General features: G+C 39.0%; 2 protein-coding genes across 2 annotated transcripts; one reads left to right on the top strand and one right to left on the bottom strand.

Annotated features, from left to right (window-relative positions):
- Positions 1-141: 141 nt before the first annotated feature.
- Positions 142-6,101, bottom strand: LOC146680115 (signal-transducing adaptor protein 1-like). The gene is made up of 13 exons (XM_085447552.1): positions 5,785-6,101; positions 4,193-4,264; positions 3,959-4,078; positions 3,805-3,861; positions 3,558-3,709; positions 3,135-3,266; positions 2,763-2,832; positions 2,049-2,151; positions 1,858-1,956; positions 1,338-1,409; positions 1,151-1,201; positions 906-1,037; positions 142-794 (listed from the first exon to the last, which is right to left on the bottom strand). Exons 1-13 carry the CDS (start codon positions 5,869-5,871, stop codon positions 730-732), a joined length of 1,212 nt encoding a protein of 403 aa, XP_085303678.1. The 5' UTR covers positions 5,872-6,101; the 3' UTR covers positions 142-729.
- A 4,813-nt stretch (positions 6,102-10,914) lies between these two features.
- Positions 10,915-15,781, top strand: LOC146680114 (ras-related protein Rab-11B). Its single transcript, XM_085447882.1, has 5 exons — positions 10,915-11,094; positions 12,331-12,526; positions 12,616-12,809; positions 12,903-12,983; positions 14,807-15,781. Exons 1-5 carry the CDS (start codon positions 11,055-11,057, stop codon positions 14,950-14,952), a joined length of 657 nt encoding a protein of 218 aa, XP_085304008.1. The 5' UTR covers positions 10,915-11,054; the 3' UTR covers positions 14,953-15,781.
- Positions 15,782-17,421: the final 1,640 nt, after the last annotated feature.

The following is a 17,421-nucleotide window of genomic DNA, read 5'->3' as shown; positions in this document are numbered from 1 at the left end:
ACAGAAATCAACAAAGGAGGACAAAAAGGTTTGGCTGTATGAATAATACATAAAGCGGAAATAGACCTGGCACAGACCGTCATAAAACCTATCCTGTTGCTGCATGGCACCTACTAGAATTTGCTTGATCACATGACCTGATGCGAAAGAGCAAGTTTTACTTCAGTAAAAAAAAATAAAAAATAAAAATTTTATACGATACATTTACAGAAACCAAAAGTTCGTCTGGCAGTTCTGTTTTTCTTCATAGGGCTGCATCACTAAAAAGGTGGGCAGTAATACACTACAGTTCAAATATGAACATCCTGCCTGTAAGGCAGAATATAACCATTGTAGCTATGGAAATCTTAAAAAAACAAAAAATCTAAAAACACTGATAAATGTGATTCAATAGAACAAAGAAAAAAAGTGCCACTTTCATTGGCAAATGTGCAAAATGTACAAGAGAAAGGTATAGATAATGTGACATGTGCACTGCTCTTTACAGTTGATTAATTTGCTAACGAGTGTCCAAGAGAAGCAAAAATCAATAGCACGTTAATCCTCTGAGAGGCTTTGCTGCTTCTGTGCTGCCGACAGAGCCGAGCTACACTGCGGAGCAGGGGGAGGTTATCAGCGGCCCGTTTCTGCTCCCATGTGTCGGTTCATCTTGCAGGGACGGTCTGACACAGCAGCTTTGCCATATTGTCACAGATGGAGATTGCTCTCAGGGGCTCCCGTCACGAGAGGTCACTGGCACTTGCCCTTGTTTTTTTCCAGCCGAAGTTTCAGCTCAGATATTGTTGCGCGAGCAACTAAAAGCAACATGAGAAAAAAGTAAAAATAACTATTTAGAAAAATTTAGAAAAATATTAAATGTGTTTCAGATTTCACTGAGGTAGGAAAAAGCCTTAAAGTGAACCTACGCTGATTATCAGGGTCTGTAACGGCTTTCACCTTCACATCTTGTTTTGTGGTTGAAACGGAGGAGGGAAAAAATTTGCGAGGTGCAGGAGTTGGAGGCATGAGTGGAATTTTCTGGGTTTTCCCTTCTGGTTCTGTAGTGAAGACAGACACATACAAGGGGGGAATTAACCATGCAGCGTCAAAGTGAATATTTTCCAATAGTTTCTTAAATTAGAAAGCGAGATAGAGATCGAGAGCCACTTACGTGGCAACGGATTGACTGAGGAATCTTCTGTCTCTTCTGCTTCCTCATTCCCTGTTTGAACACAGACATTGCTTAGAAACAGTAACTGGAAAAAATGAAGTCACACCTGTTTACACTTGTGAAACATAACAAAAAACTCATGATGGATGAGCTGATTGATGGCACATGTGACAATGGTGATACTCACAGTTCTCATTCAAATACAAGCACTCTTCCACTGGCAATTCCTCTGGTTCAGGAGATGGTGTTTTTCTACAGACTGGAAAATAGAAGACATGATTTTGATTATTGGAGCACCTAATAAAAAATAAAGAAAGAAAATGACCAGATTTTAAACAAACAAACAAAAAAACAGGTACTATTTCAACCAGCAACCTTGGGAAAACACAAATATGCAGACAATAAACACGGCATATTATGTTCAGGTAAATAAAGGTTAACGTAATATGTTTTAGTCACAGGAGTCTGGAATGAATTCAATATCATTTCAAACGATTGTTTACTGTGATATTTTGTGCAGATTTTCTTAAATTACAGTTTAATTAATTAAAGTTTAATGGTAATTAGCATTTAATTTCAAAGTCCAGAGCCAAAAGAAGAAACTAAAGTTAAATCTCAAGGAGGAATCTGCCAACTGCACCAAAACAAAGAGGCTTACAAAGCAGAGTAAACAGACTGATGTATGAGTTTGTGTTAATGGAAAATACCTGGTTTGGGAGGCTTGGAAGGAAGGCTTGGTGGAGGACCTTTTTGCAAGGGCTGCTGAACACTCTTTTCTCCATTTTCATTATCAGAAGAAATATAAGCTGTTAAAAAAAGTCCATAGCTTATATTAGTTATGGAATAATTATTACAGAAGAACAAATAGAGACTGGACTATATCAGGTTCTGTACATACATAATTTCTTTTCATATGGTTCTTCAATAATGAGGGGAATCAAAACTCCGTCAGTTGATGTCACTAAATAGCTGATCATATCGTGCAGAGTGTCACAGGTGACCTGCACAGAGAGAATAATCAAATACACAAAGTTAACAAGGGTGTGTGTGTGCGTGTGTTGACTTGGTCATTTATGGACCTGCAACGATAAAATGTCTTGCAGGAACTGCAGTGAGCACTGCTGCTGAAATTCACTTTACAGACTGAGGTGTGTCATGAGAGCACAGAAGGAAATGTATGCAACTTTCAAGCACAAACCTAGCGTTGTACCCGCAAACTAATGCAAAAAACCACACACACCAGGCTGAGTCGTGAAAACAGCAGCCAGATTAAAACAATCATCTGCTGCCATGACAATTTTATTCCCACCACAGCCTTTACTGTTAAATACCTTATTGTTTTCCAGGAGGTCATAACACTTTATCTCTATCGCCAATAAAACCATGAAAAAAAAAGTTCTATCAAGGGCAGCAGTGTGTGTGTGTTGCACTGTTTGTCAGTGCCATGTGGGTGTAAGCCACACACAGAAGATTTCATAAAGCAATAAAAAAAAAAAAAAGGCAAAACCTGTATAGAGAATAAAAGATTCCACTTAAGTTACTCAGTTGCTCCTTTCTTTGAGGCACACATGTACAACTGAACCCAGAATTGGGCTTTGGTGTTAATACTCACTTTAGGCTCCACATCAATGATGAAGCCGCCGTCGTGTTTTCGGATCACGCGGTAGTGTTTGACTAAAGGGCTGCAAGAAAAAAAATGAATAAACTTTAAACCTGAATAAAATACCAGCATAGTTATTGCTATCAGCCACGTTGGGACACTGTGCAAAGCGTAACGTAAAAACAGAATAAATAAATCCATATTTCAGTTCTACTGTGAATAAACAATATGATGGGTTTATGAGGTTTTCAGATCACTCCATTCTGTTTTAATTAGCATTTTACGCAGCATCACAACTTTTTGGGAATTAAGTTTGTATATTATTTGTGTTATGTATGAATGAGTGAGTACATGTTTATATCTGTGTCCGATGTGTGTGCGTACCTGTCCAAGTCCTGCCTGGTGCTGACAGCGAAGGAGCTCCCATCGCTTCCAGGTCTCAGCAGCAGGTTTCCTCTTTTGACTTCTCTGTCAAGAAGCAGCTCGGCCTCCAGGCGGGAGACATTGTGGTAACAGCTATAGGAATGACACAAATGTGTCACTCATCAGCAGCTGAGCTCGGTATATAATTAAATTCTAATGGAATGCATATGCAAAGAATGTTTCTGGCATTAGAGTCAATCTTGACTTCTTTCCAAAGAAAACAAAATTCCAACATGTCTGGCTTCTTTTCTTTTTTTTTCCGAGAATGAAAATGCAGAAAATTCAGTTAAATACCAGTTAACGCATTTACAGTTATAGCAACACCTCTTCGCCATAAACATAGTCAGCAATAGTGCAAAAGTCACGAGTGTCTTTGATACTGACGCTGGCATGTCTGCTTGTAGGGTGACATAAGAAGGGCAGCTGGTCTCAGCAGATGGAGGGCTGTTCTGTTTTCTCTCAGTTTCCTTTTGTACTGCCTCTTTCAGCATGTGGATCTGACCTGGCAGCAGATTCAGAGAGGTGGGCACAGCCAGCTGCAGGAATACATAATAATAATTTTAAATACTCTGTGTTACATCTACAGCTTGTTATTTTTCTATAAAGTGAGATAAAGGTTTGTACCACAGACCTCAGCCACAGCTTGGATATAGCCCTTCCAAAACTCACGAACTTCTGCATTTGGGACCTAAAGAAGTGACAGAGGAGGAGGAAAAGGTCAAAAACAGAGCATCCTCCTTTGATAGAAATCAGACCAGTTGCATGTATTCCACATATTCCCTTACGGTGAATTTGATATTTCCGCCTTTCAGTCGGAGATTGAATCTGGCTGCATCCAAGTTACGGTCCTGTCTGGTCTCATCTGTTACTGAGATAAATCCACTGAGATCCAGTTTCTCTATGTACTGATAAAACACACACAGTCAAAGAGGGTTAATCAAGAAAAGTTTGGGGGTTTTTTGTTTGTTGTTTTTTAAAAAGAATAATTCAAATTTGTGAATTTCATTAAGTCAACTTACATCGCAGTCCTTTTTGTCATTGAAGAAAAAAAGGGTGTTTCCACAAAGGGCGGTCCACAGTTTCTGAGATGTCTGCACACAAAAGAAAAACAGCTCAAGAAAAGTGACGAATCCAGACACGTGGATAGATATTTTAAAAATAAAATCATCCATTTTCTTTTATCCATTTCATTTATTTCCTTCCAAGTAAAGAAGAAAGCAAAGTTACACAACAAAGGAAAAAACAACAACATCAACAAAAACCAGGCTGATGACATTTCTGGGAAAGACCTGATGAGTCAACTGATTCCTTTACCGCAAAGGAAACCGAGAAACCTCAACAGATACAGGTGTATGATATTAATAACTCTGCTCTACATGCTTGTACAATGCCTCCCCAGACTTGTTTTGCCTAGACTGAGAAAACCAGAGACATTTCATGTATAATTTCATCTTATTTTGGTCTACAGACAAAGCAAAGACCCGAATGAAGCTCTCTTTTTCCATTTTCCAACACTGTGACCTGCTGGCAAATATTAAGGCTGATGGCAAAATCTCTAAGGCATTCGATGCCAAGCTCAAACAAATTGTGTTGAATTTATAAAGTGAGATAAAGGCTTGCCTTTCAGTCTCATGTGCACAGTCTTATCAGTAACACCTTGTAAGAACAGCCCTCAGGATTTATGATCTCTAAAGCTTGATGTTCTAGTTTATATCTTGTGTTAGTTCCTGGTTTTCTCAAATGATTACGACAAAAGCAATAAAGAAGTCAAACCAGTCTGACAGGCAGAAAAAAAAAGTGAAAATGACAAGGAGCTTCTCTACCACAGTAAACAACTTTTTTTACCTGGTTTTTTCTATCTAGGTCTTTTACCTACATCTGTTTTAAAGGGTAACTGAGCAGTAACCATGCCAATGCAGTGCTGTTTTATCATTTCAAGCATAACGTACTTAGTTGTAAAGACTAAGTACAAATATTACATTGGAGTACAGTTTATATAAAGCACGGGCTTGTGCAGGAAAAAAAAACTACAGAACTACAAACAAAATGAAATATTGCCCAAAAAAGCATAGAAGTCCTCTTTGAAGTCACTAAATGGCCCTGACATTAAAATGAATAAGTAAATAAAAATATTTAACAGTTGGCAGTTGTTAGGAACATTAATGGCATGTTCTGCACATGGTTGGCAGGTCAATCATTCATGTTCCTCTGTTGTTACCACACACACACACACACACACACACACACACAACAAACAGAAAACATATTTCAGACTAATTGATTGCTTTACAATAAGGAAACGAATTTGACAACATTTCAAGCAAAAGTGGTCACATTTTTGCACTTTTCAGTTGTAAGGATTTGCTCTTTTTCTCTCTCTTATATATAAGAGTAAATTCTTTTGGACAGTATCAATCAATAGAAAGACTTTGCTTCATCAGGTCTTGATCGTTTATGAGAAATTCATGGACATTTAAACTCAAAAACTGACTAAACTGTTTGAAAGTTAAAAACCTGAAGCCTCGATGGAAAATAATGACATGTTTGCTGTAAGCGTGAGTACACAACGGTCACATATCTGCACAAACAACCAAGCAAAAATCTTATTTACCTCATCATTGAATGATCTCTTCTCCATGTATCCTTCATAGTAACAGTTTGGCAGCTGGTCCCTCGGTCGCCTTGTTCGCTTTGCCATCACAGCAAGTGTCGTTGTTCAGAATAAGTCAGATTATACTGTGAATACGAACTCAATTCTCCTACAAATGTATGAAAAGTGCCCCAGCTGCCTGACTATAAAACAACTCAGTCCTTGGGCCACGCCCTCGACCAATGATTGGTCAAAGAGCGAAGTGGGTGGGTGTTTCTTGAGGACGGAAACTACCTTTTCTTGCAACTTGGAACAAACTCCAGCGCCTGGTATTTACACCTTAATGAACTTCAAAAGAACTAAAGCACAATGCTCATCAGAGCGTGTATGTTCTTCAATTTAGTCTTCATTGTTTGAGGATTAGGCCTTTTTTAAATGGTTATAATATGAAGGTTAGTCATCTGGGGCACTCTGATTAAACATTTGCACCAAAACTTGCTTGGCAGGTTGTGTTGACATAATCTGACGAAACTGGCAAAGACTAAAACCAAACTTATTTTTCTTACTCTATATTTTTATTTTAGTTTAGATTTCTAAGTACACTATGTGTTTTCCGCTTGTTTTCTGTTTAGTTGGCCTTAGCTTAGGTTTAGTATTAGTATTAGTATTAGTAATAGTAATCTTTGTTTTGCACGTGCTGCAGGTCCCATAGCTCCACACAGTATGGAACTATGAGGAAACAATATACTCCATATAAAGATTTTTGATTCATTTTGAATTATTCTAAAGTTTATAACTTGGGCATGCTTAAAATACTTATAGCGTGCAGGGTCTTTACAACATAATTCAAATTCAATTCAAATGTTTATGATTTGTTGCTCCTTTCCTATAAAATACACAGAAGTTAGGCTACTCTATATAATACAGCCTGCACCTTTAAAAAAGTATAGTGTACTAACACTGTAAGATGGGAAATGGTGTTTGTTTTTTATAACCAAGAAATTGCACATTGCTTAAATTTGCGTGGGCTCTCTCCAGGTATTCCACAGGACAAAGGCATGCGCTTAAGGGCGTCAGGTTAAATGGTGAATCTAAATTGCCCAAATGTAAATGAAGTTTTTGACTGAATTTTGACTGTCTGTCTCTCTTTAGCCCTCGTTAGCCCTGCCTAGAACTGGCGACCCGTTAAGGGTGCACCACTACCAAGGTACAGGCAGTGAAACAATGGCGGGACACGTCAAGGTGTGATCTTGACGTATCACGCCTAATCTTTCGGTTAATCAGGAGCCATAACTTGATATCATCACGGTTTTTAGTAAAAATAGCACAGGCTTCTTTCAGATAGCATGAAACAGGTCCTGAGATTAGCCATCAACTTGTACTTTATTCTCAATCTTGTCAAAGTTTTTTGGTAATCTGATTCCATGAGAACGTTGCTGAGCTCAGTGTTGCATGAAAGATGACGTAGTAATAATCGTGTATTTTTTTTTCTGTTGCTACAAAATGAACTGAGGACACGAAGTCACATTTTCAGATGCCAGCGCCACCAACAAAAACATGTTTTTGTCGATTTTAGGGCTGTTCCTCGTGTTGAAATAACTGTGCAAACACACAACACAAAGCAATGCAGGAAAAAAATAAGATTAAATAGCAGTTCCCGAATTTACGTTAAGGTTGGGCCTTGGCGTTACCTTAGCAGTGTTTACTCTGTGAATGTGTGATCTTTGATCTTTACAAAGTAACTCACTCTTAGCCATTATAGTTTAACATCAACAATCCAGCCTAAGGTTCATTTACGCAGGGCTCATACCTATACACTGTAAAAAAAAAAAGAAATATCCGTGAACATTACAGTGAAAAACAAAATTCAACATTACTGTTAAAAATAGTACAGAGTTACTGTAAATCAAGAAACATTAAGCTATGTAAAAATAATTTTTACTGCTAATATATGTTTTTATGTGAAAATATATTATTGATTTGTAAAAAGAAAAAAAGAAAGGAGAAAAAAAGAAAACTTTTGCTCTACTTTTAACGCTACATATAAAGCCAGCCTCCATTCTGAAATCTGAAATCATAAGCTCTCAATTTCTACAGAAACAAGATGTTAAATATTATTTCTTTTAGTTCTTTTCAGAGAACAAAATGCAACTGTTTCCGTTTAAATATGGGTTCACCACCAACAATCCAACTTTTAGGCTTTGAACAGAGAGCAACAGCGAAATATGTCGCTGTGCCATCTTGATTCAGGCGAACTGAAGCACGCGGATAACATCCACGGCACTCAAGTCCCGAGGTCTGCCTCGACCTGACGCATAGTTACGTTTCTTTGAAGGTGCGTCATGTTACCTGGAAGGTTACGGTGTAGTTTCCGGTTTCTTAGTGAAGACTATTATCCGCAATGATGCACAAATGTTTCCAAGTTTGAATCATCATTTACAGCCCATCTGTCACGAAAGCACACTTTTCAGAGCGCAGTATTGGTGAAGTCATCTGTCCCAGTCTGTTGACGTTGGCCCTAAAGTGTGAGAGGCAGTTAGAAAGACAGACACAGATATTATAGTTATTACCTGAATATCCACCACCCAATGGATCTGTGGGGTATATGTAAAAAAAAAAAAAAAGCGAGTAAAACAATCATCATTGCGTATCTACCGCAGCACCGACCTGTCAAAATAACCACAATGAGAACAAATCATAAGCTCCGGGTGGAGTGCCCAGACAGTGATGTAACACAAGTGTCAAATATCATGCAGGACCAAAATGATGTAAATTGACATGTTGATCAAAGTAAGACATGAATAAACACAACTAATGGGAAATTGTTAAGGAAAAGATTCGGACACAGTTGGGGAATAACATACAGTGTAAGATGGGGATTGAATAAATCTGAAAATGTATTCAATTTATTTATTAAGATAAACAAAAGGTGGAGGTGTCGTCAATAAAAAGGGCCCCGAAGTGCGTTATTTTTTGTCTCTGCTGGCTCTTGACCTGCATGTGTTTATAGCGAACACCCCGGGAGCTTTTTTGGTTTCTTCTTGGTATTTGTTGAACTTGCAAGTTCAATACACCAGCTGGCAGTCTGAATCCACATCCTATCAACATGAATAAATTTTGCAATGTCTTTAAAATTTGCAAATCCACAGCTCTCCACTTGAGTTCCTTTAGAAGTGAGTATTGTACTTAAGTTGTGTGTGTGTTTTTTAAACCACATTTAGCGTGAATCACTGTTTATAGTGGTTGATTATGAATTCTTGTGTTCACAAAGGTGTTTAGATGATGGACACAAAAGTTGAAACCAAAAAAAAAAAAAAAAGAAGCAACAGCGAGTGCACCCAAGAGTCCTCGCCCTCACTGCAAATCTCTCTGATTTCTGGTAAGTGGCTGCACAGTTTATTGTACATTCATTTGACAAGAGAAGGGTGTAGAGGTTTTTTTGTAGGTGTGCCATCTTAAGTTTATTAGTTTATACATTTGTTGAAGTTAAGCACTGCATAAATATCACCATTTCAAGAGCTGATGAGATTCAAATATCTTGCCAGTGTTGGCCACACAGGTTCCTTTCTTTAGCTGTTTTGGGCCTTTTCTACATTTGACCACTGTTCAAAAGTTTTGGATGGACTTGGATGATATAGATTTGTCAGATTAGTTGTAAGTAGAGAGTTGGTTCAGACCAAAGCATTGCTGTCCCCTGGTGTTGCTTTTTTGTCCTACACTTGTCAAAAGTTTTGGCAGTTACACAAAGATGTTTCTATGATACAGTGAAGAACAATCACAAAGGCTTCATAAGTTTCAAAGATTTAATTTAACAAATATATATAAGTTTAGTTTTGGTAGTGCCAAAACATTTGGCCACTATTGTACTACAGCTTGATTGGCCTGACGTCCACAGACTGTAACATGGGCAGCAGTTTATCACGTTTGTTGGGCCAATTTCTTTAATTGTTGGATCTTTAAAATAAATACACAACACATTTTTTTAATATACAAAACTGTTTAACCATTTCTCAGCACAGTGCAGCTGGAGAAATCAGTACTGCCAACTTTGTAAGAGTGTGGGATGGCTAGCACTCAGTTTCATCATCAGTATTATGTGTTTTTCCATTTTTCTTTTTCCTTGTTTGGATGGAAAACTAAAGCAATGCAAATAAAATACTTGTATGTGACTTTTTTTTAAAGTCTTCAAGGGACTCTCTGCAGTCCTGTGAAAAACTGAGCACATCCCATAATCAGTAACTTGCTAAATGTGGAATCACCTTTAGCAGCAATAACTTGTTTTCTGTGTGACTTTATCAGTCACTCAAATTATTTTGGAAGAATTCTGGCCCACTCTTATTCATTTGCATTGCACAGCTGTCCTAAGGCTTTTGAGACAAACTTCAGTCGGGTTCAGGTCTGGACTTTGGACCATTACAACACCTTGATTGTTTTCTTATTGCATGAGCCAACATCTAGCTGTCAGACAAATGGCCTCCAAAATACTTTGGTATGCAGAGGAGTACATGGTCGACTCATTTTCTGTAGTGTGTCCAGGTCCCAGTGGCTGCAAAACAAACCTAAACCATCACCCCTCTACCACCATGTTTGACAGTTATGGTATGAGGCGTTTTTCCTGATATGCTGTGATTTGTTTTCATTGTGCATGGTGAAATATCTCCACTTTGTTCCAGAAGTCTTGTGGTTTGTTCAGGTGCAGATAAGCCGTGCTGGCAGTTATTTCTGGTAAGAGGAGGGTTTCTCCTTCCTTTCCAAACAAGTCATTCTTGCTGTTTTCTATTTGTACAATCATGAACTTGAACATGTAACTTAAGGGTGAATTTGCTGGCAGCTGTCTTGAATGTTTTCAATTTGTGAATAATCTCTCTGTACAATGAAGGACTTGTTGCATTTGATTACCGGCACCTGCCTGTTACTTACCCTCTTTATTCCTATGGAAGCGGTAAGGATGTACTTGGTTTTTCATTTTCATATGTCTGTAAATTAAACGTCAGAAACCTCAAAAACTATGACATAATTTATAACCTTAAAAACACAACATATTAAAAGTCGAATTATAATAAGAAGGTAAATGAATGTAAAGTATCCACAGGGAGACTTTTCCCAGTACTAACCGCATCGCCTCCTCTCGGTACGCGCAACTGCGTAGCGGGCAGTCACGTGACCGTGTCAGCGGCTCCGCTCCGTGCACATTGTCTCTCGTCATCTTGGCGCACCACCCTGGTTTGGGCAGGGAAACCTACCTACTCTCATCACCGCAATCTCAAAAAGGAGGGCGATAGTATCAAACGATGGGGAACAGGGACGATGAATACGACTTCTTGTTTAAAGGTAAGCGGAACCGCTGCCGCTTCTGGACGGGTTCAGCGTCAGTTAGCATGCTAGCTGCGGTACCGCCGGGTAGAAAATCAGCTGGTGGTGGCTGCTAACTGTAGCTAACCCGAGATCCCCCCCCCCCTTTTTTTTTTTTACATTTTATTTTATTATTATTATTTTATTTTACAATTGAAGCGTCGCTTCCTCTAATTAAACCCATATTTACCGTTACTTTAGGTGCGGTGCTGTTTCTTTTGTACCGAGGTTTACAGCTAGCAGTTTGGGCTTTTCTAGAAAGTAGGGCGTGTGGCGCTGCAAGCTAGTGGCTAGTCAGACGGATGGTGCCATTACTTCTGCATTAATTAAACTTTACTGGCATGGAAGAGAAGTTTTCCTTTGCGGTGGCCACACGTAGCCGTCTGCTATTTAAGCAGGGGCTCCAGCAATGGTCTGCTTTCTTTAGACTGCCTCCTAAACTCAGATGAAATGATTAAGAAAACAGGATTCCTCTTTGTGCCCCCCCCCCCAAAAAAAACCAAACAAACAAAAAAACAAAACAAAACTGGAGCCTGAGGGAGGAAACTCGCTCCCAGTGAAAGCAAAGAGGAGGAAACTCCAGTAGAGCCCTGTTTTGCTCCCAGGTGTTTTCCAAACATCAAAAGCCAGCATATTTTCATACCAAACAAATACCAAGCCCTGATCATATGATCCATTTACTCCTAGGATTACAGTTATGTTGATTAGGTTTCATTGTCAGAATGGGACCACAATAGGTGGCATCCTTATTTCCTCCCTTGTGATACTAACCTGAGATGAAACACTATGAATGGCCAAGTAGCTATCTCTTAAAAATATCAAATCAAAGTAAGGCGGTCTAGAGAAGCCATTGGATACTGATTGTAAGATACTGATGACTCGTTACGACACAGCAATAAGAGGCGTTGAGAAACTGATGAGTCAGATTTCCTATAGAGCAGGATATTGGCAACTTCTAATAGCCTCATTCCCAAAAGGGCAAAGTCTGATAGCTAGAGATAGAAAGCAACAGTTCAGCACTTTCAGCATGGCTGTAAATTCTGTAGTAAAATCTGTAATCCTGCAGCTAAAAATGAGTCTGTTTAAATTAAGTGTAAAAACAAAGTAGAAATCCAGTCACTGGTCACAGACCCGCCTATGGGACACTATTAAAAGTACAATTTCCTTGAGTGCTTTTCATTTAAAGTCTAAATATAATTTTTGTATTGTTTCTAGTTGTACTAATCGGAGACTCTGGAGTAGGGAAAAGTAACCTGCTGTCCCGTTTCACAAGAAATGAGTTCAACCTGGAGAGCAAGAGCACCATCGGGGTGGAGTTCGCCACCCGAAGCATTCAGGTGGACGGCAAAACGATAAAGGCTCAGATCTGGGACACAGCTGGCCAGGAGCGCTACAGAGCCATCACCTCAGCGTGAGTATTTTCAGTTTGTCTGAACTAGCTTACACGATCGTGCTGTATTGACAGTATTTTAATCGTTCCGTTTATGCTGGTTCACTTAGGTATTATCGCGGTGCGGTAGGAGCTCTCCTAGTCTACGATATCGCAAAGCACCTGACATATGAGAACGTTGAACGTTGGTTGAAGGAGCTGAGGGACCACGCTGATAACAACATTGTCATAATGCTGGTTGGAAACAAGAGCGACCTCCGACACCTCAGGGCCGTGCCCACTGATGAGGCCCGAGCATTCGCAGGTAAATCGCACTGAGACACAATTATGCCAAACAGTCTGCGCTCAGTGTGATTTTGTGCATATCTCAAGTGTCGAACGTCTCTTCTCGTATTAGAAAAGAACACACTCTCATTTATTGAGACGTCAGCATTGGACTCCACGAATGTAGAGGAGGCATTCAAGAACATTTTAACAGGTAGGAATGCACACAGAATTTTTATTTTGAAATCTGATAAAAGGCATCTACCAAAATCATAATACTGGTAGTGACCAGTTCATGTAATTTCATCAAATGTTTCAGTATAGATTTTGTCACTGTGAAATGATTTTTGATGTCCCCAACATTCGTTATTAGTTGAATATGTTGATGATAAACAAGTATGGGTAACTACATTAACTATTGTTAAAATAAGTCATGTTATGCTCAATATTTTGACCACGATTTTTAAGGTTAGTAAGTTCGTTTCATTCTTAGTGAAGGACTTTTTTACAACTTGAATGTTGCAGTCATTGTATGTGCAGTATTATACATGTTAACATCTGTATGATGACATGTAGATGCACTTTATATTATAGCTTCCCAGTGTGCTTTTTTTCTGAAAAATTGATTATTTGACTGCTGTAAATGCAGTGAATTAATGTTAAGCCAACTGAAGCATAAAAAAGCCACCCAACTCAAGCCAATGGTAGTGTTTTGCATCAACAAGGTGATTCTCAATGAGCTTTATCTGAAAACTTGGCGTAGCTTAGCACGCTGTGCAGCATATCCTTAAAACAACAGGGGAAACTGGACAAATGAAGGACAAAATAAGACGTGGCACGTCTATCAGTATCTTAAAGTCATGGCGATCAAGAAGCCATTCGTAAGGGGGAGTAAATAGAGAGAAAAGGCTGGTGTTTGCCAAGTTACACAAGAATGGGACTGAAAAATAATGCCAAGAGGCCTGATGGAGTGATTAATCCAAATTTGAAATCCAAAGTTTATATTGCCATCATTTTGTCTGGAGGAACTCGGGAGAGAGGTACAACAGAGAGTGTCTACAACCATCTATAAAACATGGTGGACGCTCTGTCATGGTTTGGAGCTGCATTTCAGCTAGTGGTGTTGGAGATCTTGTCAAAATTAATGAATACAGAAAAGAACGGTTAGATTTTGAATAAGCCAAATCTGAGCAACGGCTTCATTTGTCAGTGATCCCAAACACACTGTCAATCCAGTAAAGGCATACCTGAGAAGAAAAACGCACAACAGAACACTGTAAGGTAAGGACTGGCCTCCTAAGAGCCCAGACTTGAACATTATTGAAGGAGTGTGGGATCATCTTGTCAGGGAATGGGGAAAAAAAGACATCCATTATCTAAAGAAAAGCTTTTAATGTTCTCCAGGAAGCCTGGAGAACTATTCCTGAAGACTGTGCTGTCAGTTTCCTTGTAAAATGTAAAGAAATGATGGCGAATCAAGACTTTTTTCTGACAGTAATGTATGTTAGTTGCATGCCAGATAGAAGCAGGAAAAAAGACATTACATTTATATAACTACTGTACACACTTTAACATTTATTAATTCTGGGGATTTAGGCATGGGTTGTAATTAATATTTACTTAAATTTGGTACATTTTAAATGCACTCATATTTAGATTAGTTTGATCAGTAAGTGTAACTTACATGCTACTGTTAAATATTTATTTATTTAATAACACATTTAGCGTTCTTTACACCCACTGGTTAAAAATAGAGGACTGAGAGAGAAACAAACCCCACCTCAGGGTGACAAACTAGTGTATTCCTTGGGCTGATCCCTGGATAAATGGGAGGGTTACATCAGGAAGGGCATCTGGCATAAAAATCTGTGCCAGATCAAAACATGTGGCGACTCCTCTGGGAAATGCACGAGCAGCTGATAGTACCTTTTTATATTTAATCTGCACAGCCAGTTAAATAAATAAGAACATTAAAATTTAAATGATGAACATTGCAAAAGTGTAATTTTTTTTCCTCTTTCTCAAATTTGTCTGCAGAAATCTATCGCATCGTGTCACAGAAGCAGATAGCAGACAGATCTGCACACGACGAGTCTCCAGGCAACAATGTCGTAGATATAAGTGTCCCGCCAACCACTGACGGGCAGAAGGGCAACAAACTCCAGTGCTGCCAGAGCCTGTGACGCTCTGTCCAATGACACTCATCCTCTCCTCCACATTCACCTCCACATCACATCACCTGTGCACTTTTTCCCCCCGTAGCTCTGCTCACGGCCAACTCCCTCACCACTTTAGCCTCTTTTCTTTTTTTTAAATCTTTTTTTTAACCTTTACTTTTGTTTTATAAAGTACTTTTGAAGTCACTTGTGCTCTTCTTTTCTGCCATGAAAGAAACATTTCAGAAGCCTTTATGTCACTCAGTCTGCGTGAAGGTTCCTGTTATCCAGGAGCAAGGCAGTCTTTGCTGTCTTACTGATGCCTGTAAAGTTGTTTGAACTGAAACACTGTCCTCTAAAGGGAGGTTGTGAGATACATTTCAATGGTTTACCACTAGATGGTGCTGTGTAAATAAACTACAGACAGTTACTCCAACCAGGTGAAGCAGTATTGTGCTATTTGACAGTGTGGCTCTTACATCCTTCTTACATCATGCCAAAAAATATCCTCATTATGTATTTATTGAAGAAGATTTGGCTGAAGTCATCATTGTTTTACTTTCAGTTTAAGAACTGTGTAAATTTACAATAAAATCCTTGACTGAAGCAGTTTGTTAAATGGATATTTAACGTACTCTGACTTGTTTGGTTTTCGTTTGTTTGTGTTTTTTGTTTTTGTTTTTTCTCATCAGAAATGTACTGAACTGCGTGGACAATTTTAAACTATTCCACACAAAAACAAACTGAAATATTGTCATTTTAATTCTAGCTCTGAAGTCACTTAGATAACTATTTTACATGTGTAAGTGTAAGGTAGGTGAAAAACATTAAAATGTTCAATGGACTGGTACTTACAGTGCTTTTCCTCTCTGACTTCTTTACTTCATGCTTTTAATCACTTTTTAGCTGGCACACTCTGACGTCTTTCCAGTAATTGGGATCTCAGTATCTGACCAAAGTAGCCTAATAAGCAGATGACCCGCTCAACCTCCTGAGCCCATAACTGCTTACATGTTAATGTCTCATTCTAAACTCTACTAATGTAAATATTTAAAACTTTGAATTACGCCTTTTTGAAGTTAGAAAACTGGGTTTTCGAATCTGAAAATACAGCTGCTAGTACAGAAATTTAAGTCGAATCGAATCTTTGATCATAAATTTGATTACTATGTTTTATTCTTGGACCCTGATAGAGTACAATTCAGTTTATATTGCCAAATAGCATCAACAGGGTGCTTTATATTATAAGGCCCTACAATCAGACAACCCCCTCTTTGAGCAAGCACTTAGCAACAGTGGGAAGGAAAAACTTCACTTTAACAGGAAGACACATTCAGTAGAGCTAAGCTCAGTAAGGGGAGGTCATCCACCACAACTGTTTGGGGTTGAGGGCAACAAAATAAAAGACACATTGTGGAAGAGAGCAAGAGATTAATGATTAGATGTGGAGTGGTGTCTAAAGATATAGTGAAAAGGTGAGTGAAGAAGAAGCACTCAGTGTGAAACCCCCTAGCAGCCTAGCGTAGTTACGGGGGGTTCAGGGTCACCTGATCCAGGCTTCGCTATAAGCTTCAAAAAGGAAAGTTTTAAGCCTAATCTTAAAAGTAGAGAGTGTGTCTGTCTCCAGAATCCAAACTGGAAGCTGGTTCCACAGAACAGGGGCTTGAAAACTGAAGGCTCTGCCTCCCATTCTACTTTTAAATACTCTAGAAACCACAAGTAAACCAGCAGTCTGAGAGCAAAGTGCTCTTTTGGAGTGGTATGGTACCATGAGGGCCTGATTAAAGTGAGGTGAAGGATTTCATATTTGATTCTGGATTTAACAGGGAGCTAATGACGAGAAGGCAGTGTGGGAAAAACATGCTCTCTCTGTCTTACCCCTGTCAGCTCGCTTGCTGCAGAATTCTGAATCAACTAAATGGGCTTTTTAGGGAGGTTTTAACTTTTCCTTATCCATTTATACAATGGATCCATCTATACATATACTTTTTCCTTCTGACTGGCTACCGCTTGCAAACAAAAGACCTGAACAGCAGGTAGGTCGGCTCCTCTGTTCAGAGCCAGCTTTGTGCACTTGATGACTACATTAGGGGTATCATCAATACATGCAAAAAACTGGGTTTTTTTGTTTTTTTTACTTGAAACTAGTCATCTTTAGTATGAGCATCCACCAGTGTAACACTGCAAATACACTTACTGGGCACTGGGTAGGAACCTTTACCTTCAAAACTGCTTTCATTCTTCCTGCCATAGATTCAACAAGTTAATGCAGTTCTTCCTCAGAGATTTGTGGCCATACATCCATATCTCCTGTTCCACCACATCCTAAAGGTGCTCTATTGGATTGCGATGTGGTGACTATATAGCCCATTCGAGTGTAGTGAACTTATTGTTTGAGATGATCTAAGGTGTTGGACGCAGGCATTAGAAGATTGGTATGCCGGTGATAAGCATGAAGATCGTCAGCGGTGGGTTGTTGTAGGAAAATCTTCACCA

The sequence above is a fragment of the Copadichromis virginalis genome, linkage group LG23, assembly GCF_057382275.1.
Source record: "Copadichromis virginalis isolate Kocher_CV1m ecotype Utaka linkage group LG23, C_Virginalis_male_GT1.1, whole genome shotgun sequence".
Classification (NCBI taxonomy): domain Eukaryota; kingdom Metazoa; phylum Chordata; class Actinopteri; order Cichliformes; family Cichlidae; genus Copadichromis; species Copadichromis virginalis.
Note: the sequence above shows the minus strand (reverse complement) of the source record. Positions and strands in the feature narration are given on the sequence as shown.